We start from the raw sequence: 24,467 nt of genomic DNA on the forward strand, positions 1-24,467 counted from the left end.
AAGCATCACTGACTGCGGTCAGTGTGCGGGTGGGTGACCACTTGGACCAGTCTGTGTAGGGACCGAGAATGTGCGATATGGGTCCTCGTTAAACTGTTCTACCGTAAAGTGCTCGACTTCGCGCGCAGGTCGTCGGACTACCGAAGCGGGGGTGCCATCCCCTGTGCAGAGGATCAAAATTGTGATGGCATGTCTTCGGATTATTCTCAGGGATGTTTCCCAGACTGTCGTCAATAGCCCATTCTGCAGCTCTAGTACGACGTAACTGAACTACGACAACGACAAGTGTTGAAAATAATTTATGTACAATGCACACAAAAAAAAAAAAACAGAGTACAAGGCGTTTTTTAAATATGCTTATTTTCGTTTTTTAAAGGCCTTAAAGGTGCTTTTTTGATTGGGTGTTTTTAAAAAGTGCTTAATTTTCCCATTTCCAAAATCAGATATTTTTTGGTCCCCTAATTATTAATTTTACTTTTTGCGTATTTTGCATTATCTCAAGAACTTAAAATAATTGGAAAATACTTAAAATAATTGGAAATTTGCTTATTCAAAGAAAATTCTACCCAAAGATTTTTAATAATTATAATTTTTTTCTATTTTATTTAATAATCGACGAAAATTTTTTTGTATTGCAAGGCATACACCTTTTAACACTACTTTAAATAATTTTATTTTATATAGCAAGAAACAAAATTTGAAAGAAATTGGTCAAATAGTTCCTAAGAAATCAAACTTTAAAAAAGTCAAATATTTGAAATTCAACTTTTCAGGAATTATTCAACAGATTTCATTCAAATTTTGTATTTTGCGATGTGAAATTACATTCTTTAAAATGATGTTAAAATTTGTATACCTTACTATTCAAAAATTTTTAGACTATTGTCTAATAAAAAATGAATATTAAAAATTATTTGTTGTATTGAATTATCTGTGGATATACGAAGTTTAGAATTGTGAACAAAATTTTTTCAATTCGCTTAAAAAGTTCTAGAGATACGGCGAAATACGTAAAAAGTTAAATTAACATTTCTTGCCCAAGCTATTGCCACCATATTTCCCAGATTACGGCTACATTCTACATAATCATAATCCGTCGTAAGAAAAGAAAAAAAAAAGTTATGTTTATCCAGAAAAGGTACGCTTCTGTGTGAGATTTCGTAACTTAAAATACTGTCAGTACTCGCTTTTATTTTATTTTATTACCGGCGTTGAAAATCAGACACAATTCTTAGTTTACAATTATCCATGCTCAGCTCCGTAGCATTGTATTTTTGGAGCAAACCCAGAAGACAAGGGAACTCCTGGATCAATAGTTAGGATGAACTAGCCTTCGTGGAGGACTTTTTGGTGTAACTAAGCTGCATTTGTGTTTCATGAAGATGAAAACCAATAAAATCTCACAAGATTACCTCAACGACAAGGGGATTCTAATCCATGATGCGTTATTTATGATCATATTTTACGTCAGCACATCCTCGAGACATGATTGAATTGGGCTGGGATTAACAGAGGATTAACAAATGTTCAGAAAGTGAATTTACAAATAATCAACAATTAAATGGGGATATGAAAAAGGAAATATTAAAATCTTTTGGAGATGGCTGGTATAACAGTTATACCATAATTTTTGTTTTGTTATAAAAGCATTTGATATATAAAAGACATGTTTCGTTATGAAGACAATATATGTTATCATAAAAAATTAACATTTGTATCTATTTAGCCTACTACTTTTATAAAAAAAGAAAGGGGAAAAAAAAAACCTTAGGGTGCAACTGTTGAACCAGCCGTTTCCCAACAGCATCAATTTTATTAATGCAGCATTTTCTTTCTATACTCTGCTGCAAGTTAAGAAAAACACCATTATCCCTAAGGAAAGACCCTGTTTGCATCTAAGAGCATGCCAAATGGATGCCAAGCTCCCAGAGCGAACGAACATGAGCATCGCCAAATCTTCAAACGGTGTGCACAGAGTTCGTTTTGTTTGGTTTCTTAAATCGTGTGAAATGAGGAAAACAAAACTTATTGAATCATCAATTAACAAGTAATAAGAATTAATAAAAAAAATGATAACTAAAAATCGTAACAAATTTATAGTTTGTCTATAGGAAGCACTCCTCTCGTTACAAAGTCAAGGGCTGTCTGCTGTTTAGGAAACAATAAATAGCATATTTCAAAATGGGGAACTTCTCTCTTTCCTGATTCCCTTTCTATTGCCATCCCGAAACTAAGTCCTAAATACTGACCTAACACCCTTATTTGAAATAGTTAAATCTTGTAACCATAGTCACCACCGCTGTTCTAGACAAATGACGTGGAGAGTACTTCCCGTTTACACGCCCTTCTGTTCGCATTTAAAGGGACTGCCGAAAGAATAATAAATATTATTTCTTGCGGACGATTGTTTTCCAACAGCGAAACAAAAGTAAAAATTCAGGTATGAGTAGGGCAGAATTGTTGGTCACTCTTTCAGGGGCACCCTATTAGCTGGGTCTACGTTGCTCCCACTGTAAGGACAAATAATACAAAGAGAATGAGAGAACATCCATGCCCTGTCCAGTGGGCAGTAAAACATTAATTTTTGACGAAAACTCTACATTTTAAACAGACTTTAAATTTTGAAACATAAAAAAAAATAATAAATATCAATATTTAAATTAAATATACTACGAGCATAAAAAAATTGAGTTTCGGCATTTTATAAGTTTTTTAAATTTAACTTTAAAGCATTGTACTCTTTACATCTTCCAATTTACGAAAAATATTAATTATTTTATAGCATTAAATTTTAAATTGCAAAATTTTAAATCGTTATGAATCTGAGAAGATTAAATATGGCTCTTAACGACCATATTAGATACGATAAGGTCGACAGTAAACACAGACAGTAAACAGTAAACTACAAAACATGTAGAATTTTTAAAATATTGAATTTTCAGGGGTGCAAGTGCACCTTTTTGACATCTTATGCGAGTAACCGGAATATTTAAAATTCTGAACAGTTAATATAAGTTAAGAATATAAATCCGCTGGGGAAAAAAGTTTATTTAGAAAAGTACGTTTTTGTTTCTGACTTCGAAATCTTAGTGATCGATTACTAGACATGAAGTCAAATTAGTACGTACAAATCCGATAATTAGAACAAAAGTTATTAAAATACGAAAAAGAAGTGACAGAATGATTTTAAAATTACAATATAATATCTAGATGCTTACATTTTCACTGCTAATGCGATACATTTATTAATATTTTCTTTCTTTCGTTTTTTAAAATTTCATTGGTTAGTCAAAGTTTATTCAGAAAAGTACGTTTTTGTTTCTGACTTCGAAATCTAAGGGATCGATTGCTAAACATGAAGTCAAATTAGTACGCAAAAATCCGATAATTAGAACAAAAGTTATTAAAATAAGAAAAAGAAGTGCCGGAATGATTTTAAAATTACAATAATATTTCTGGATGCTTACATTTACATTGCTAATGTGATGCATTTATTAATATTTTCTTTCTTTCCTTCGTTTTTTAAAATTTCATTGGCTAGTTCAAACTTGGAAATAAAATTATTTAAAAATATTCTTTGAGAGCCAGCGGCACTCAAGGGATAGAGCTTTCGCTTTCCAATGAAGTGAACTGAGTTAATGGCTGGTCGATTTGAATTCCGCACCCGGCTCGCACCGACCACAGTGTCCACGTAAATTATCCTCAGAGGTAGACGGATCATGGGTTAGGATCCCCTTGCCGTTAGGCAAACCATGGGAGGTTTACGTGGCTTTCCTTTCCATGTAACGCAAAAGCAAATTTCTCTTAATACTTGATCCAGGAGTTCCCTTGTTTACTGTATAGGGTTCAAAATTACAAGGCAAGGGAGTTTATCATTGGTAGTCGTGAACCAAAAATTGGGTCGGTTGCTCAACGACGGTTATAAGAAAATATTATTTGAATTAGAAAATAAATAATCGGGTCTGGACACCAATTTCGGGTTTACAACAGTTAACCCAAAATTGTTACAATAGTTAACTCAAAATGATCCTTAAGTCAATTGCGTTAGAAAGGAACGATGATTCTCTTAGCTACCTTAATCTCTGTTAGCGAATCAACTCACGTGAGTTTTATGAATCANTTGTATTACTTTTCTTTGTCGCCTGGACAGGATTTTCCTCTTGACGACGAATATATATTCTTTGTATTTATGTGTTTTTGTTCTCAATAAAGTTATATTTGTTTGTTAATATAAAAAAAATGGAATAAAATAAAAATAACATAAACGGTGAAACGGTGAAGTAAGTCAAAATGGAGGGAAAATTAATTCACATTTTGCCTCCTAAATAAATAAATAAAATAAAATAAAAAATAAAATGTCAGGCGCATTACTTTAGCAAGATGTTGGGAAAATTTTCGATAATTACAAAAGTTTAATAAAAAAAATGATGCGCTTTTTGTTTTTTGATGTGATAAAAATTGAATTATTTTATCTTTTATAAATCTACTTAAAAATGTAGTTTTTGAAATTCATAATTTTTTTATTGTACACTTTTCCCTTTAGATTGTATCTACCAATTTATGTCGAAACTGTTTCGAAACTAGATTAGCGATAAAAGAGTATCAATTTTTTTAAAAAGTTATACAAGTTGAATTATTTTCTTCTTTATAATCCACTTAAAAATATTGTTTTAAAAATTTTCGTTTTGTTTTCGTTTTTTTTTCTTTTTAGTTTGTATTTCTTAACTTATTTCGAAAATTGGTAGAAATTTCGATTGGTGATAAAAAGTGATAAGTTTTTTAAAAAGGGAATAAAAATTGAATAATTTTCTCTTTTATAAATCCACTTAAAAACATAGTTTTTGAAATTAATAGCTTTTTTATTATACATTTTTCTTTTTAGTTTGTAACTGCCAATTTATGTCGAAAATGCTTAGAAACTAGATTAGCGATAAAAGAGTTTCACTTTTTAAAAAAGTGATACAAATTGAATTATTTTCTCCTTTATAGTCCACTTAAAAATGTTGTTTTAAAAATCTTCGTTTCGTTTTTGTTTTTTTCTTCTTTTTAGTTTTTATTTGTTAACTTATGTCGAAAATTGGTAAAAATTTCGATTGGTGATAAAAAATGATAAGTTTTTAAAAAGGGAATAAAAATTAAATTATTTTCTTCACTTAAAAATGTAGTTTTCAAAATTTATAATTTTACTTTTGTACTTTTTTTCTTTTCAGTTTGTATCTGCCAATTTGTGTCGAAAATTGTTAAAATTCGATTAGCGATAAAAGGGGATCAATTTTTTAAAAGGAGATACAAATTGAATTATTTTCTCCTTTATAATCCATTTAAAAAGCGTCGTTTTTAAAACTTTCATTTTCCGATTTTTTTCCCCTTTTTAATTTGTATTTGTTAGTTTGTGTCGAAAATTAGTGGAAAATTCGATGATGATAAAAAATATGATAAAGTTTGCTTTCAACATTTTGGGAACAATTGTAACTTGCACTGTCACCAAGTACAGGTCTACATTTAAGTACTTTATCTGATCAGTAAATGATCATATTTTTAATTAATTATAAATTCAAGTTGGATATCTGGAAACTATTGTCAGCAGGCACAGAGCTCCATTTAGGCTTTGAGATTTCTAGCTAGTCAGGAAGTGGTAGAGATTTTAACTGACTATAAATTCTATTTGGTGATTCAAATTCTTTCTTGTAAAAGTCAAGAAAAGATTGAAACTTCGAGTGACACCCAGTGCAGAGCTCCAGTTTAAATTTAACAGTTCTAGAAAGTTAAGTGGTTAGACTGACGATACATATCTTTTGGAAATAATATCGCGATAAATTTTTACTTGTAAGCGGTGAGAGCTAAAATCGCATTGTCATCAGGCACGGAGCTTCAGTTGAAAGAGTGCTCTAACTAAATGGAAATCAGCCGAACTTTCGATTGCAAGATTCCCACCACACACACGAAAGCGACTTTATGAAACGTAATAAAAAAGAAGTATTTGTTTGACAAAAGTATTTAAAACCAGATTTATAAAGTTCTTCAGATATCGGTGAGTATTTTGTGGGGGCTAGGCTACTGATCTTGGCTTACAAATCAACCGATAATATCAACCGTCATCTATCAAAAGGTACCTGTAGATAGAATCGAGTTAACAAGTCTTATATTCTAGTGAATTGAAATTAAATGATTGTAGTAGTCGCTACCCACTACCATTATTCAATACAATACTCCAACACCAGAATTTCATCTGTGATAGAATTCGTTGAATGGATGCCATTAGTTGATTCATTGCTGCTTTGCGAAAGGCCGGGAGAGCTGTATTAAGACCATCGGACTTTGAGTGCTGGTCGTGAAAGCTGTATTAAGATCACTGTTGTGCTTGTAGCTACTCCTCTGTTGCTATTAGCAGTCGAGTTGTGTACACGCCCCCGTTGTGTGCGATCGAGACTGAGTAGCAACAGCGTGAGGAGGACAATATCGCAGTCACAAATAGTAAATTAACTGTACTTTGTAAATCATCTATCGAAGTAGGTGTTTTTAAATCGAAGTGGGTGTTTCAATCGCGTTAAGGGTGTTTAGATCATGTTTGGGTCACCGATGTGGGGGTGGGCTACCGACACTATCAATCGTGATTTATCGAAAGGTACCTCCAGATAGAATCGAGTTAACTTGTCTTATATACTAGTGAATTTTAATTGAATAATTGTAGTGGTAGCTAAGCTGCAAATCCTTGTTTATAATAATAAATCATAATCACTTCTCTGGTATATAAAATTAAAATTAGCTTCTAAATACTCATTTGGAGCAAGTTCAAGGTCAATATCTGGTATTTTAGGGATGATAGAAAGCGACACTAGAAAAATGACCAGGGCTTGTTTCGTAACAACTCGTTAAGCTCCAGTTGGTTCGGTTAGCGCGAAAATGAAATTGTCTGATTGCTTATAATTCATGAAATTCCGTTACGCACGAAATATCCGCTACCAGGGTAACATCTTCCAACTAAACACAAGACAACGCCCGATCGCTTGAAACAATAAAGAACGAATTAGTGACTGAAAAACGGCGCAACATTTCGTAGCGCCTTTTTCCACCCACCCTGTTTATGTGCACGCTTCCACCATTCATTAAAAAGTGAAACTTGGACTATTCATGTAAACATGAAAACATTTTTAAATAATCTGTTGACTGCGTCTCTGGTACTTCTTGTTACAGTTGCTTGTGCAAAAGGTGAGTTGACTTTGTCCAAAACTTATTACAAAAAAGGCTCATGAATTTGAACAAATAATTTTTTTTTAAAAAAGGTTAATTTTTTTTTTTTATAAAGACGGCAATCTTAAAGGTAGAATTAAAAAGATGATATTAACTTCTATAATCTTGTAATGTTACATGTCCGGACAAACTTTGAGAACTACGTCTTAAAAATGTAGGGACCGTTTAAGTACAAAAACCATCAAACATTTAAGGATTTATTGATTTAATCATTTTATTATTCATAAATTTCATCAAATATTTTTTGAAATTAAAAGTCGAATTTCTAAAAAGACGCTATTAATTTGTGTGATTTTGGAATATATTAAGGCTCGACAAACTTAAACATTGAAAACTGTTGTTAAAAATGCAGGTATCTCATGATTATAAACACAAAATACCACCAAAACATTTTATTTTAAGATTTATGAGTTTTGCTAAAACTTAAATGTATTTCATAATTTATAAATTTTGTTAATTACGTTTTTGGATAAAATTTTAAATTTCATTCGGACAATATTAATTTGTGTGTTATTTAGTGTAGTTTGGCCTGACAAACTTTGAAAACTGCGGTTAAAAAACACAGGTACCTCATGATTATAAACACAAAATACTATCAAAACATTTCATTTTAAGATTCATGAATTTTGTTGAAACTTAAATGTATCTTATAATTCATAAATTATATTGATTAACTTTTAAAAAGCGATTAATTTTTTATTAGAATGATAATAATTTGTGTCGAGCCTTATTTTGTTAAAATCTAAATATATTTTATAATTTATAAATTGTATTCACTATTTTTTGGAAAAAAATGTTAATTTTTAATAAGGACGACATTAATTTGTGTAATTTTGAAACGTACTATGACTCGTCAAATTTGATTGCAATTATTAAAAGTTAAAGTACTGCACGAGGATAAGCGCTAAATATTCTTAGAACATTTTATTTTAAAAGACAGTGAATAGAGGACAACAACATAATGTAATTTCAATACATAAAAAAATGACTGATTTCAACACATATTTAGTTATTTTATATTTCTTATCTTATGAAATATGAATCTTGCTTCAGAATTTTGCGTTAGTTTTTACGAGTGTATTAACCAGTAATTTAATTTCAAAACAGAAAACAATTTCCAATTTTGTAGATACTCATATTTTAGATACACATACTTAATAAAATAACTTTAGAGTACACCATTGATTATACTTGTCAATAACAAGTAAAATGTATAACAACGCAGAAGATATTTGCGAATATTCTTAATCATAAGAATAAGGAAACAAATGATTTCTTTTATTAAGTACAAAGCTTATTTTTAGAATTTACAAAGGAGATTATTAAGCAAAATTTAAAAAGAAATTACCAAAATTTTAAAATTGCTTTTAGTTACTTAAACTTAATGAAATGAGAATATGTTATTTTAATTAACTTTTTTCTCCATATATCGCTTGCACTCATACAGTAAAACTTATAGAAAATAATTTTAAAATTAAAAATATTTTTTTTTTTGGGGGNAAAAAATAATTTTAAGATTAAAAATATTTTTTTTTTGGGGGGGGGGAGTCAACATAGCTATTAAAATTACGAAGCATTCACTCTTTTTTAAAGAACACCCGTGTTTTCTTTAAAAAAATCTTTGAAATAGTTTTGCAAACGATTTTTTATTAATTTAAACATTTCTTTAGAATGAAATAAATACAAAATAAAAATTCGAATGAAGAAATAAAGCGATAATAACTTTAAGTCTCATTGATTTTGATATTAAGCTTTTGTATCTGTAAAGTTTTGTCGCAATATAATTTGTTTATTGCTTATTTAAAAACTATTTTAAAAAAATTTTGAATGTAAGTTCAATTTTCCTAATATAAATAGATACAAAAAAATTGTTTGATTATACTTTCAAAAAATCGAAAAATTATGATATGAGTTGAGTATTTATGATCAATGTTATCTGGTGTCGTTGCAGATAAATGATAGTCTTGAAAACGTGGCTAGGTAGTTGGCAAAGGTTGGGGATGAGACACTATGTTAAATGTGTATATTAATATTCTGTTTCCTAATCCATGAGAAAATAAGCTAAGGAGAGACGATAAGAGACAAATATCTAAGTTTTTATTCTTAGTTTCTAAACTGATATATATATATTCCAAAATAAAAATTACAATTAATCTTTGTTTCTGTTTTGTCTATTTGCTTAGATAAAATATTTTAAAATTGAATAATTAAAAATTAAATTTAAAATGAAATCTAATTTTTATCCAAGCCAATGAAGCTAATATTAGTGACCTTCACTGTAAAAAAAATTTAGTGCATCTGAACACCAAATATGGTGGCAATTACTTTACACCGAAGTGACGTTCAACTAAATGTTCTACTACACCAAAACCCAAGTTCCTGGTGTTGTGAAACAACTAGAATGTTCCTTTACACTACTTGGTACTCTGCACCAACCACTTGTTATTTAGTAAAACTAAAATTTTAAATTATAGTAAAATGTGATACATACATGAATCAGTAAAATTATTTTTACGAGAACAATATAAAACCACACTAAGTTATTTGGATTGCATGCGTTCACTAATTCTAAAAATAAAATGAGTTTGTAAATGAATATGAGTTTGTAAATGATACGCAAAACAGATAGAATATTAAGACGAATTCGAACTAGGCCTAACAGAGCAGAAGTGGATTGAAATTATACATTATAAAATTATTTATTGCAGTTTACATAGAATTGAAAATTAAAATATAAATATTCATAGTACACAACTAAAAACCTACATACTTTCCGCAGATTAAAAGCTATATTGAACAAAAGACTTAAAAACTCATTATCGATTGCAAACAATTATAGATGAAATCAAAACGAGCCAAACTCAGAGTTTTCGGAAGTGAGAATATTTAACTTATGGTTTAAAGGCAAGCGATCTTGGAGTAAGCTTTTTATATTTTCAGTGTTAAGAGCTTTCATAACACCCATTAAATTGTAAATAAAAACTAGATTTGGTGTTATTTAAAGAAGAAGTGTAAATTCGCATAACTTTTGAGGTTGTTCAACATCATATTCTGAGAGATATTACATCACAAATTTAACACCATATCAATAAGATATACTATTGTTTTTTTAAATGGTTTCAATATTGTACTCTAATTTCTTTTCGAATTATCGAAAGAAAATTAGAAATTTAATAAAAATGCTTACTACATTATTTTAAAATCTGTTTTTATGTATACAGGTGTCCAAATATGTGAACAAGTGTTAGAAAATTGTGAAGGAAACGGTTGCGTCAAGTAAGTTTTTCTACAATAATTAGTTTTAGCATAATAATATAATGTATAAGGACTATTTAGAACTTAATAAGGAAACATATAAATTAAAAGCTGTTTAACTGAGTTATATTGGGTTTGGCTCCAGAGGGCTCGTTACTGTCTTATTAGAGCATTTTCGTTACTATAATTTAGCTTACTTTTATTATTTCAGTTATTACCTGAGCAAAATAAAAAAGATTTTGCCTTAAATAACACTTGTTTTAATGATAATTTTGAGTGCCAATTTAATGATTTGAAAATGTAACCTCAATCATGCTAATTAATTGGTGCTATTTTTTGATTAAGTTGCACAAAACAAACTTTCTCTGAATAAACGTAGCTTTTGATGGATTTGGATTTTTAACCATCAAAATCAAAGCAGGATCAATGTGTCAAAGGGTCCTGGAGCTGGTCGGTAACGTGGTGCCTTATTAATCAATGAAATTTTAATATTTTACCAAAATTAAGTAAAAATTAAGTTAATAATAATAATTAATAGTTAACTTTAAGTAAGATACGAAATGTAATTAAGTCCAATATTTTATTAAATAAATTGAAAATTTGCCTAAGTCTTGGCAATTCATGCGTACACAACATGCATTAAGTAATGAAAATAACAGGTCTCGTACGCACCTGGAAAAATTAATAGAGTCGCAGCAATATTAAGAAGAAAAAAAACATTTTGTTATGTTTTTCCCAACCAGACTATTTTAATAATTTTTCAGTAAATATATTTAGATCGAAATTAGAAGATATAATTTTATAATTTGAAAAACGATATCTAATTCTAAGAAAATTTTAGTTTCTTTAGAGCAAAATGGATACCCACTTTATCTTTCTCTCTCTCTGTATATATATATATACATATANNTAAAAGAAAATATATAGACTTGGGTGGGATATATATATATGTTTGCAACATATAATTTTTTCATACCTTGAAAATAATTTTTTATGATGTCGAATTTTTCAAAAATTAAATTGAATGCTTTAATTTCAAATTTTGATGTGTTTCATTAAAAAATTTCATTCACTTAAACATATTGTAATAACTACAATACTATAATGTCTTAAAATATTCCAAAATTAATGCACTACTTATTAAAAAGAAATTAATTTGTATAATTTATATTAAGTTTCTTACCTAAAATATTAAGACACGGCCATTTTTAATGATAAGAGTTATTTCTAAAAATACATTAGCTTCATTATATCTAGTAAAATAATGCGCTATTTTCGGTATTTTTTTTTAAAAAAAACTTTCCTTTCCTTAACTGCTTTGGCTTTCGTTTTTCAGTCTCAGATGAAATTAATTCTGTTCATACAATAAACAGCAATAGAAATAAGTCTTTTACCCTCGTCATAACCAACAAAATGAAAATGAAGCGCTTCCCGAGGCCCGTGTACTCCGAGAATATACGTACTAATACGATACGTAATATGAGAGTACCGAATGGAGGTCACGTCCCTGTGATCTTTGGCCGCTGGAGTCAGAAAGGTCGTTTAATAAATGGTACCGTGGTCCGCAATATCCGATTTAGATATAAGCAGAAAAAAATATTCTGAAAGAAAATAAAACTACAGTATCATAAAACCCCTGAGCCATCCATTAAAAATCTGATCATTGCAAATGCTAATTACTTTAATTCGAGCACGTGCCAGTGTGGTCGTTTCTACTCAAATTAGAATTTATCGAGAGTTGCTGTAATAATAATTGCTTTTTCCTTCATTTCATCTTTTATTTCTTTATGTTTAACTAAAGTTTATTAAAGTATGAAATGTTCAGGTTTTTATGATAAAATACTATTTCAGAGATGCCATTTGAAAGTTTTTGGCAGGGCCCTTTAAGAATCCTAGACCTGGGGATGCAGTCCCAACTGTTCCTCTACACTAATCTGGCACTGATAAAAATATAGGCTGTTACAACAAAACTGGAAAATATGGTTCCAATAGCTTTGACTGGAGAACAGTCGAAAGTTTTAGCCCTCATTTTCAAGTATATTTAGCCATATCTTTGAAACTTTTAAAGTGAATAGAAAAACTTTTGCTGACAATTATAAATTTAGTTTGACCAACGATAATTCCATGTAAAAAAATAGTTTTTAATAGTTTTTTTAAATTATTTTATTCAATTAGGGTCGAAAAGATTTTGAATTGTACTGTACAAATTTTTACACCAATTTAATCTATTTAATTTTAAATGACAAAATTTGAGAGAAATCAGTTGAATAGTTTCTAATAAAATTTTTTTAAAGCAATGCAATTTTTTTTAAAAAATCAAATATATTTTTAAAATTCTATTTCTTTATTACTTGATCATTTTGATCCAAATTTTATGTTTCGTCAATTTTGTAAAATTACTTAGTTTGAAATGATATAAAAATTTGTATACCTTACAATTCAAAAGTTATTTTATCCTCATTCGAAAAAATAATAGAAATAATAATAAACTATTAAAACTTTTTTTCATGTAACCATCATTGGGTAAACTAAATTTATAATTGTAGGAAAAATTTGTTCCATTGGTTATGTCGACATACGTAAAAAGTGCAACATTAAAAAATCCAAACTTTTGAACGCTCACCTGCCTAAACTATCAAGAACAAATTTTCCATATTTTGATAGTCAAGTATTTTTCCTTTTTTCATATTTTGATGAGTTTCTCCCTTCCCCCTATTCTGATAAACAAAAATCTAAATTCGTCGGCAAAAAAGGTATCTTTATTCAGTCATTAATTAACATATTTGAGGTTGCCCTTTTCAAAAATTACCTAGTTTATTAAAATCCGATCACGAGAGCAAAAGTTATTCATAATCATAATATTATTTTTATTTTGAGCTCTGAACTGTGCGCAAAATATAAAACGAAACATCAAATTATAAAAATTGGGTTATCATACACAGAAATTAAACTTTAATTGTTCAAAGGATTGATCTTAAATGTGTTAATTGATTTGTGCAGACAATATTTTTAGTTTGGAAATCATACACTTCAGTAGTGCACATTTTTCGAATACCTTTTATTATCAAGAAAATATGTGGTCTTAATAATTTAGTTAACAGTAAAGAGTATACGGAACCCTTCATGTTAATTTCACTATACAAATTTTTACATTATTTGAAACTATGAAATTCTTAATGTCAAAATCGGAAACTTCAATGGAAAGGGTCGAAAAATTCCTGAGAAATTAAAATATAAAATTATGACTATTTAGAAATTATATTACTAAGAAACTATTTGATCGATTTTGTTCAAATCTCATATTTTGGCTATTTAAATTGCATAGTTAAAAATAAAAGAAAATATATAGACTTGGGTGGGCTTGGGGGAAGAGTGGAAATCTTGAAAAATTCTTTAATGCCTTGTTCAAATTTCCTCTATGAGATATCACAGATTGGCAACTTTGATGAACACACTTCCATTAATCAGTTGCATTATCACACTGGGAATACTTTAGTAGAAATTTACATAAGAAGGTTTTTAAAGAGCAAAAGTAATTTTAAAACTTTCTCTTTACTCTTTTATTAACATAATTTATTTTCAGATAATAGAAATTTTCTCTTAAACATAACATGTTAATTTATGTGTTTTTTTGAAAACCTTTTTTGATTGTAACTTCTGTTTTGTATAGTTTCAAGAGCCTACTGCTCAACTTCTCATTTTGAGGCGTACATAGTTAACTGTTAACCCAGTTTAAAGCAGAAACTTAAATATTTTGCCTCATCTAGGCCACATCTTTGCTCTGAATATAAACAAAAACCGTTTCTGGAGTGTGCGAAAAGGTTTCTTCAAAAATCGTTTCTGGAGTGTGCGAAAGGTTCCCTGAAACATACGCAAAACAGAGCTCATTGCGTAAATAGAACTGGTTGAACCTCTTTCTTGGCTTCGGAGATCACCTAAATATGAAGCCATTATGAGGCAAATATTCACACTGAAAACGAAATAGTTAAAGGGCTCAACCCAATTCTAGTTGTCTATTAACCGGCATTAGGCTTTGTGGGGCTGCTGTAGACACATAGAGGTAGAGATCCACACATGCCTCATTCAACTTTCAATGGAAGAAAACACACAAATTGATCACAAATTTGATGTTATTTATTTTCTAACTTAGAATGATATTGTAGAATAATATACCTTTATAATGAGTGGTTTCAAGAACAAGCAAAAAAACTAGCACAAAACCTTAATATTAATACATTTTTTAAGAAATGTTTCAAAGCTGATGTTTTATCAAGTTCGTTAAAAGAATTTAATTAAATAGGGATGTATTGAAGTAAAAAAAGCAAGGTTTTTACTATGTATTTTTTGTCATACATTAAACTATTACAGAATATCAGCAAACAGTCCCGTCTTCGGTTTTATGAGTTTTTTACATTGCTCCAATGAAAAAAAAATATCGCAGTAATGCACTCCGTATGTTGTCCATTTGGACCATTTCGTTATCAAGTTAAGACCATGGTTATTAAAATTGATACAATTTAAAATTAATTCTGTCTGTTCAAATAAATTAAATCAAATAATCGCTTTCGAATGTATTGATTTGTATTCAAAATGTCAAATCTTAGTATAGTGAAATGCTGTATTATATATTAGTATTTTAATTAAACTATGTCGATATTTACTCTCCAATAAATATTAGATTGAGATTAATTTTATTTTTGGCTTCAGATACACCTTTCTGAATTGCAGTTAACGACCCTATTCTACCATTTAGTTATCGAGTTTGTCTCCATTAGCCTCAGAGCTTCTTCACTCTAGCCTTGCGTAGTGGGACTAATGTGGACAAAAACAACCCTTTTTTTTCTTCAAAAAAATAAATAATAATATGGTAAAACTGAATAACTTTTTTATTCCAGATGAAAGCCAAAATAGAAGTGAACATCCTGATTATTGTAAAGAAATATTTCACGAGTTAAAAATATATTAAATATGAGTTTTTGACAAATTTGTAGGAATTGCCCACACTAGCACCCTGTCCCTATCTTAAAGCTTAAATTTTTTAAAATCATTATTAAATTAAACAATAAAAAATAATAAATAATTAGGGAAAAATATTTCTACACAGCCTTTTTTTGAATGAACGAGTTTCATAGCTGCGTTAAAAATTTTTTCTTTGTCTTAAATAGCTCAATTATGGCTACCCTTTATATTTTGAAAGATAAAGGGTAGGATATATATTATTTTCATATTAGGGTATTCGAAAAGGAAGAGGTATGTTTATTCTCAGAAAGTACGTTTTTAGGTCTTATATTTTTATTTAAAATATATCGACTGGGCAAATTAATTAGCATTTTGACCCTCGAACCATAAATATTGCATTTTAGTGCGTAAAATCCAATAATTAAATTAAAAGTTATGAAAGGGATTTTTTTATATTTTGCACACTGTATGCCTAATAGGTGTTTTATGTAAGCTTTTAATGGTCATCATAATAAAAATTTTGTCTGAAAATTAGCAAATAGAAGACTTTTTATGATTGATGATGTAAGATACATCTCAAGAGGATGAAAGATATTTGACATTCCATTTTATATTTCTAAAATCATATGTATAGACATTCTCTTGTTATTATTTTATGAAAAAAGGTTCCTATTTGTAATGAAAAAGCGTTGCATTATTATTTTCAAAGCGCAAATATTTAAATTTTACTAAGCGTACAACTTTTCAAATAAAAATATTTGAACTTGAAGTTCTTAAAAATAAAACTAAAAATTGTAAATGTTAAGCCTAGCTGTAATTTTTGCGTAACTTTAAAATTGTGTAAGGGTTAAAATTGTGTAAGTGTTACATGATTACGTAATAATTAGATTATAGTAATCATGTTGAAAAGATGTTAGCCTCTGGCCCTTACTCAATCTTAAAGTCTGATCCTACATCTTCTCATTCTACTGAAATTAAGGAAAAATGAGAAGTTCTTGTATGCTTTCGAACTACACTAAAAGTTTCTTTCTATTTCCAGTTGAGCTTGTTTTTCTGCTCTTCCTTAAGTTTACAAGTTTCAATACTCCCTGATACTCCCTGTTATAAACTTTCTCGCTTTTTAGCTCGTATCATCTCACCTCTAATTTCTAACAACATTCACACTGTTAAAAATTTCCATGAATTTGGTTACCAACTCGCGCATCTTTCCCCCTCTAACAAACCTATACTTTCTTTTGATGTTTCGGTTTTACCAATATCTCCTTTTCTAGTGCTATTGATTGTTTAAAACTACGGTTGCAGGAATTTCACTACTCTTANCTTCGATTTCCTCATCCTCTTCTTCTGATAGTTCACACGAAGCTTTCGTTTGAGCGATGATATCATTGTCATCCCACTGACCACACACTGTTACTGAATCATCTACGTTTACAAAGTCATGAAATTCCATGTCATCAAGCTTCATGAGTCCGGTCAATCTGTTCCAATCATTTTCGGTGTAGTTTTTAGCAGAATTAACGATATTGATTGTTTGACTACTTTTATGATCTTTAATGAATCCAGACTTCTTGAAGCCATTCATTACCGTAAAGGAAAACACATCATTTCATGCCTTGTCAGCCATTCTTAAAATTTTGTATTTTTTTAATTTTAGGAAAAAAATCTACACTATTTATGGAAAAAAAATTTAAGTTGTCGAAGGATTAGGAAAAAAAAATCGTGAGATCAAGTTTTTTTAAACATTGAGTGTATAGGAAATTTGAAGGGAATTTTTTTTCCTTCGAGATATCGAAAAATTCGTGAAATCGAGGTTCGAGTTAGCGAGGTTCGACTGTATACATAGAATATTTGTGTTGCTTAAGTTTAACAATAAGAGAAGTTCCCATTTGTAATAATTTATGTTACTTACTGCGTCTTTATTCAAATAAAAAGTGATTGAACTCCCTCTTTCTTATTGCTTGAACATAATTATTTGCTCACAGATTGGTTTTCTTGCTTATCCTATCATAAAATATGTAAAACAAAGTTAAAAAGAAAAATAATATCATTCAATAATCAAAATTTTACGAACCACATGAAATAAACAAAGAGCAACTAATGCGAATTTAAATATTTTAAAGTTTCTAAGTTTTAAAGTTTTTTCTTAGCAAAGCAAAATGCAACGTACAGTTCCAACGTGCAGAAACGTATTCAAAACAGGTGGCGTTTACGGTTTTTTGATATAGAGAGATATCAAAAATCTACCATATTTTTATTTTCTATATTCAGTAAATTATACTCATTGTTTCGGAGTTATTTTTGTACTTAATAATTGCAATTGTTGTGAATAAATACTCATTCGTGTATTAATATTTTTCTTTTTAAATACCGTACTTCTCAGTAAAAAATCGTTAATTTAATTTTATATAACACCTGTACCTATACTAGTTCTTAAAGCCTTCGCTCCTATGTATGCGACTGACATTTTAAATACTTTTCTTTTACGAGTATGCCATCTTTCGTGTACTCAAGAGTAAGTAATAATGCTTCCAGGACAATCTAGCAATTAATACATATAAATAAATGAGGAAAAGGGCAGTATTAACATTTTCCACTAATTAGTGCTGTAATTCTGTGCTGCACATGCTCGAAAGGCTTACAGAAACAGGAAGAATAATTTAAGTTTGGAAATCATGTTCATAAGATGCATTTCGAAATAAGACAGGTACAGAAAAATCGAGTTTTTGATGCGGAAATAAGGAATGAAAATTAATCGGAAGTTTTTGTAATTAAATGATTGTAAAAATATAAATTTTCTATAAATTCAAATTAGTAAATATTAGGAAACAAAATATTTTTCATCATCCAAATGATAGGAAACAGGGGAAATAAATATACTGTTTTTTAAATTAGCAAAACAATTAAACACATTATTACACAATTTTATTTAACACATTATTAACATATTATTAAACACAATTTTATTTACTTTTCACATTATTACCTTATAATTTTTTTATGATCTTAATACATTAAAAATTACCTCACTCGTTTAAAAAAATGACATAAACGAACACAATTTAAACTAAATCGACTTCCCAAAATACATTTCGTATTATGTAGATATATTTCTTTTTCGCAAATCAGTTCGTAAAGTGTATTTTCAGTCTGTAATTTGTCACGATAGGCATCATTTAACCAACCTCCATCTCTTTTAATGAAAAGGTTTACATTGTTTTTATTCATTTTTTTTCCAGATCGATTACATGCTACCATGGGGATTGCAACGAAGCGGGACGATGCGAGTGTGACCTTTGTTGGCGTGGGGACAATTGCAATGAATATGGTAAGCAATTAGGAATATTGTTTTATGGCTAATAAAAGATTTAACTCTGATTGGATGCTGCATGAAAGGCATTAAAAAAGATTTTATTGTTTAACCTGCTAATTTTATTTACGCAGATGTTAGTTTTCTTTCAGATTTTTGGAAAGTTTCGCAGGTAATATTATTTTGAAGAGAAAATCAGAAAGTATAATAATGAATAAAATTATTACTTAATTGCTGTTATTATTATTTATAGCAAAAAACTTGTAGGGAGTGTATCATATTTTAATCAAATATATATGTTACCGGCTAAGTTTGAAACCCGGCATTCCATAGAGTGCCTAGGCATTGTATATAATGCCTAAAACTAGCCGGTATTGTATAAAACGATTTATACTTCACACATTTGCTAGGCATTCTATAGAATGCCAAATGAGAAACCGGCAAAGTATAAAATACATCTCCGTTTCGTTTCGTAATGTAATGAAATGTAATTCAAAATGTCATTCAAGCCTGCCATGTTGTAACAAGTAGGTTAATTTCTTATTTTATTTAAATTTGAATTCTTATTTAAAATTTTGTTTCCCTTAATAAGAAAGATATTATCCCTTGATATTATCATTATCATTTTTCATCTTTCACTTTTCTTTACGCATTTTGAATAAAAAAATTTTAATGGCACTCTCATTATTTTTTCAGAATAACATTTTTATATTTGAAAAATGCCCATCATTTACATAATAACCTCATCAAGACGTTTTTTCATATTTTTCCTAAATAGCATTCGTTATTCTATCAAATGCCTAGGTATTATATACAATGCCTAAGGAAAGTATGCAATACTTCTCATATTTCATACCTCGCCTAAAAACATCTGGCATTATATACAATTCCAAGGCATTCTTCAGAATGCCGCCGTTTCATACTTTGCCGGTAACACATATGTTGACAAGATTCACTAATGATAATTTTAATATGTTGACAAGTAATAGTGGATGTGTAGCAACAGCACTTATTAAACTTAATATACATTTATAAATGTTTTAGTTAAATCTATTTATAATATAGACTTATGGACATTTATAATATAGACTTATGATCTCCAAAGCAATGCTCATACTAAACACAATTTTAGGAATATTAAAGTTTAATTTATTACTTTATACTAGACAGGTTCAACCCTTTCTCTCTGTTGTACGCCAACCCCTAATCTACGTTGCAATTTTCAACTATTTTCTTTGCTTCCCAAAATAAAAATAAACTAGACTAGACTAACAAGGTTTAAGTTTAATCCGATCCAAGTCTAATAGGCTGCTAGACTTACAAGCAAACTTTATTTGTTCTGTTGCCGCAATCGTCATAAAAATATTTCCCAAAACGTTAATTGGGTCGGTATAACTGGACGATGCGAGTGTGACCTTTGTTGGCGTGGGGACAATTGCAATGAATATGGTAAGCAATTAGGAATATTGTTTTATGGCTAATAAAAGATTTAACTCTGATTGGATGCTGCATGAAAGGCATTAAAAAAGATTTTATTGTTTGGCCTGCTAATTTTATTTATGCAGATGTTAGTTTTCTTTCTGATTTTCGGAAAGTTTCGCAGGTAATATTATTTTGAAGAGAAAATCAGAAAGTATAATAATGAGTAAAATTATTACTTAATTGTTATTATTATTATTTATTACAAAAAACTTTCAGGGGGTGTATCATATTTTAATCAAATATATATGTTACCGGCTAAGTTTGAAGTCCGGCATTCTATAGAATGCCTAGGCATTGTATATAATGCCTAAAACTAGCCGACAATGTATGAAACGATTTATATTTCACACATTTTCTAGGCATTCTATAGAATGCCAAATGGGAAACCGGCAAAGTATAAAATACTCTCCGATTCATTTCGTAATGTAATGAAATGTAATTCGAAATGTCATTCAAGCCTGCCATGTTGCAACAAGTAGGTTAATTTCTTATTTTTCTTGTGAAAATTTTGTTTTCCTTAATAAGAAAGGCATATAAATTATCATTATCATTTTTCATCTTTCACTTTTCTTTACGCATTTTGAATAAAAAATTTTTAATGGCACTCTCATTATTTTTTCAGAATAACATTTTTATATTTGAGAAATGCACATCATTTACATAAGAACCTCATCAGGAAGTTTTTATCATGCTTTGCCTAAATAGCATTTGTCATTCTATAGAAAGCCTAGGTATTATATACAATGCCTAGGGAAAGTATGTAATATTTCTCATATTTCATGCCTTGCCTAAAAACATCTGGCATTATATAGAATGCCTAGGCATTCTATAGGATGCCGGAATTTCATATTTTGCCGGTAACATATACACCGAAGAGCCATTACATTATGATCACCCTCCTATAACAATGGGCTCGCCCAGGTTTTCATGGTTTCTTGCCCAGGAACAATGGTTTCTTGCCCAGGAACAATGGTTTCTTGCCCAGGAACAATGGTTTCTCGCCAGAAATGTTTTCATGGGGCACACTAGGACCCATAATCCTCATAGAACAACCCTGACGTCTATAAGCTACTTGAACATAGTTCGGGACCAGGTTCACCCATTCATGGCAACAAGTTTTCCTGCGGGGGATGGTGTTTACCAACAGGATAATGCACCATGTCATAAGAGTCAAATCGTCGAGGAACATTCCAGTGACTTTCAAAGTCATGTCTTGGCTCCCAAATTCACCTGACCTTATTCCAATAGAGCATTTGTGGTCCTACTTGGAAAACCAAATTCGTGCTGCCACGCTACCCCCTCGCAATGTGAGGGAATTGCAGGACCAGTTGGTGAGCGCTTGGTACCAGATACCTCAGACTACCTATCAGCACCTTGTGGAATCAATGCCACTGCGGGTGCTAGCAGTTTTGAGGGCTAAAGGTGGTCCTACATGTTATTAGCAGAGTGGTCATAACGTAATGGCTCTTCCGTGTATATTGACAAGATTCACTAATGATAATTTTAATATGTTGACAAGTAATAGTGGATGCGTAGCAACAGTACTTATTAAACTTAATAAACTTTTATAAATGTTTTAGTTAAATCTATTTATAATATGAACTAATGGACATGAAATGATCTCCAAAACAATGCTCGTACGAAACACAATTTTAGGAATATTAAAGTTTAATTTATTACTTTATACTAGACAGGTTCAGACCTTCCTCTCTGTTGTAAGCCAACCTCTAATCTACGTTGCAATTTTCAACTAGTTTCTTTGCTTCCCAAAATGAAAATAAAATAGATGTAACTAGACTAGACTAACAAGGTTTAAGTTTAATCCGATCCAAGTCTAATAGGCTGCTAGACTTACAAGCAAACTTTATTTGTTCTGTTGCCGCAATCGTCATAAAAATATTTCCCAAAACGTTAATTGGGTCGGTATAACTTAAGAAGTTGGTATAAAGTTATGCAATGGATCTTATGCTTTTGGAAACATACATTTCATCAGATTTTCCGTTTTCAGTTTATCTTTATGCAATATTAGATAAATTGAATTTTTGATTTAAAAAATAACTAATGATAAATTAATTTTTTTTAACCTATTGTTAAAAAAAGTTCATTGATCATTGAACCATAGCATCTATATATATATATATTTTTGATTTTTGTAAAGTTTGATAATGATTCTCACATCGTTAGACTATATTTTAGAGTAAGAAAGTAATTTCAAAGGATAAAGTAGTTAAAAATACACATTCAATTTGAGAAAAAGATATTGGATCAAGGAGTTTGAGCTATAAATTTGGCCAACGCCAGCAGTTTTTATACTTTTTAGACCTATATTTGTTGTAAATACGGTCTGGTAGTAGAAATTCCGCCGCACGGTATCGCGCGCTGCAGATTATGATAGCATCTGCTGATCACTTTTCACCACAAATTATCTAATTTTTACAATTATAGTTTCTGTCTAACTAAGTGGTGTGGGGCCGGGATAGCCTGGTTGGTAGGGCACTGGACCCATGTCCAAGAGGTCGGGGGTTCGATCCCCGCCGGGGGCAAACTCCCCGTGTAGTAAATGGTGACTGATGCACATTAAATCTGTCGAGTCACAAAGTCCTCCATGTTCTCATAACAAATCAATACCTCTGGGGGTACTGATCCAGGAGTTTCCTTGTCTTCTGGAGTGGTTCAAAATTACAAGGCTACGGAGTTGAACATCAGTTGTCGTAAACCCAAAAAATGGGTCGGCTGTTCAATGACGGATATCAAATAAAATAACTAAGTGGTGTAGCAGACAAATTTTAATCTATGATTCTATAAAGATAGTGCTTCATATTAACTCAATATATATTTTGCTACCATTTAATGACTTCTAATAACGTTTTAAGAGGATGCCCTAAAGCGGAAGAAAATTTTCGTCACAAATTCTCTTTCTTCTTCATTACGAATTTAAAAGAAGGAAAATACAACTTCAGACAAACCCAGAGTAACCCATTAAGTTTCAATTGCTGACAAAAAAATACTTCAAAATATTAAAATACAAACAAATTAGTAGAAGAGAACTTCACCATTGTGTAATCCTAACTTATCATCTCACAATTTAGTTTCATTTGTATATTTCAAAATTTTCTTTTCAGTATTTGAAACGTCATGGCTTACTCTAGGTTTGTCTGAATTCACCTTTTCTACACTTTAAATTTTAAATTTGTAATGAGGGAGGAAGTGAATTTGGGAGGAAAATTTTCTTCCGCTGTATGGTGTCCTCTTAAGAGTCGTAGGTTTCTATCAGAGAGGCATAGAGATCAGGATGAGGAAGACCAAAAATATCACAAGTTTTGAATAATTTATTTTAAAAATTATTTCACTCATTATAATAATTCCCATTCCATACCACAGTGGGCCAAAAGACCATGATCTTTGGCCAAAAGTCAAAAATTAAATTTTCAACTAAAATATGTGTAGGCAGCTTTAATATAGCCCAAATTAAGTATTCACAATCATTCCAAGCATTATAATTTACTTTTTGGACCGACAAGAGCACAATGAAATGAAAAACGTGTTAAAAAATTTTTTTTTTAAAGTAACTTTCAAGTTTTTATTTCAGAAATATACATAGAAATTTCACCTTACTGTTACATTTTTATCCGAGTAATTAGTCTGAAAGTATAGTACAATTTTTCAATTGGTTGGATTAGTTAATACTCTTGACAAACTTATAGTTTATATCCTATAATTTTATATTTCACAATGTTTGAATGACTTTCGAAACTTAGTTCCAAAAAGTTCCACGGGGTAATTAGTTAAACTTTTTTTTGTTGTCTTCTTTGATGTTTCTTCTTTCGAAAAAACCTGCCCCATTTTGCCCGTATTGCAAAGGTGGACTAAATATACCGAAAAACAAAAATTACGTTTTTTTTCATGTTTTCGCGTTATTTTGTGATTAATTCGAGTTATTTTGTAATATTACTTCGGAAATATAATTTGCTTTTCATTTTTAATATAAAAGAACGAAAATTATTAAATTTTCATTGCTATATTTAATTATTTAAACGTACTATATTATTTTTTTTTATTTTTGCTCGCCATATTTCAGCCGCCATTTTGTTTTTTGGGGTATTTTTAGTGTATTTCAAAATTTCAACTATGAATTCAACTTACCTGCACATAAAAACCCCTAAATAAAAACCCTCAAATTTTGATACAAATTTTATCGAAATACTAATTTTGG

General features: G+C 29.8%; 1 protein-coding gene across 1 annotated transcript in view; it reads left to right on the forward strand.

Moving 5' to 3' along the window:
• The first annotated feature begins 7,003 nt into the window (after positions 1-7,003).
• LOC107450276 (uncharacterized) overlaps positions 7,004-24,467 on the forward strand; it is a 63,322-nt gene continuing 45,858 nt past the window's right edge. Inside the window, exons 1-3 of the mRNA XM_071180387.1 lie at positions 7,004-7,209; positions 10,473-10,527; positions 18,702-18,790. Of these exons, the coding sequence (XP_071036488.1) occupies positions 7,140-7,209; positions 10,473-10,527; positions 18,702-18,790 (214 nt within the window). The 5' untranslated portion in view covers positions 7,004-7,139. The remainder of the gene's footprint in view (positions 7,210-10,472; positions 10,528-18,701; positions 18,791-24,467) is intronic.

Source organism: Parasteatoda tepidariorum, chromosome 4 (assembly GCF_043381705.1).
Source record: "Parasteatoda tepidariorum isolate YZ-2023 chromosome 4, CAS_Ptep_4.0, whole genome shotgun sequence".
In the NCBI taxonomy this organism is placed as follows: domain Eukaryota; kingdom Metazoa; phylum Arthropoda; class Arachnida; order Araneae; family Theridiidae; genus Parasteatoda; species Parasteatoda tepidariorum.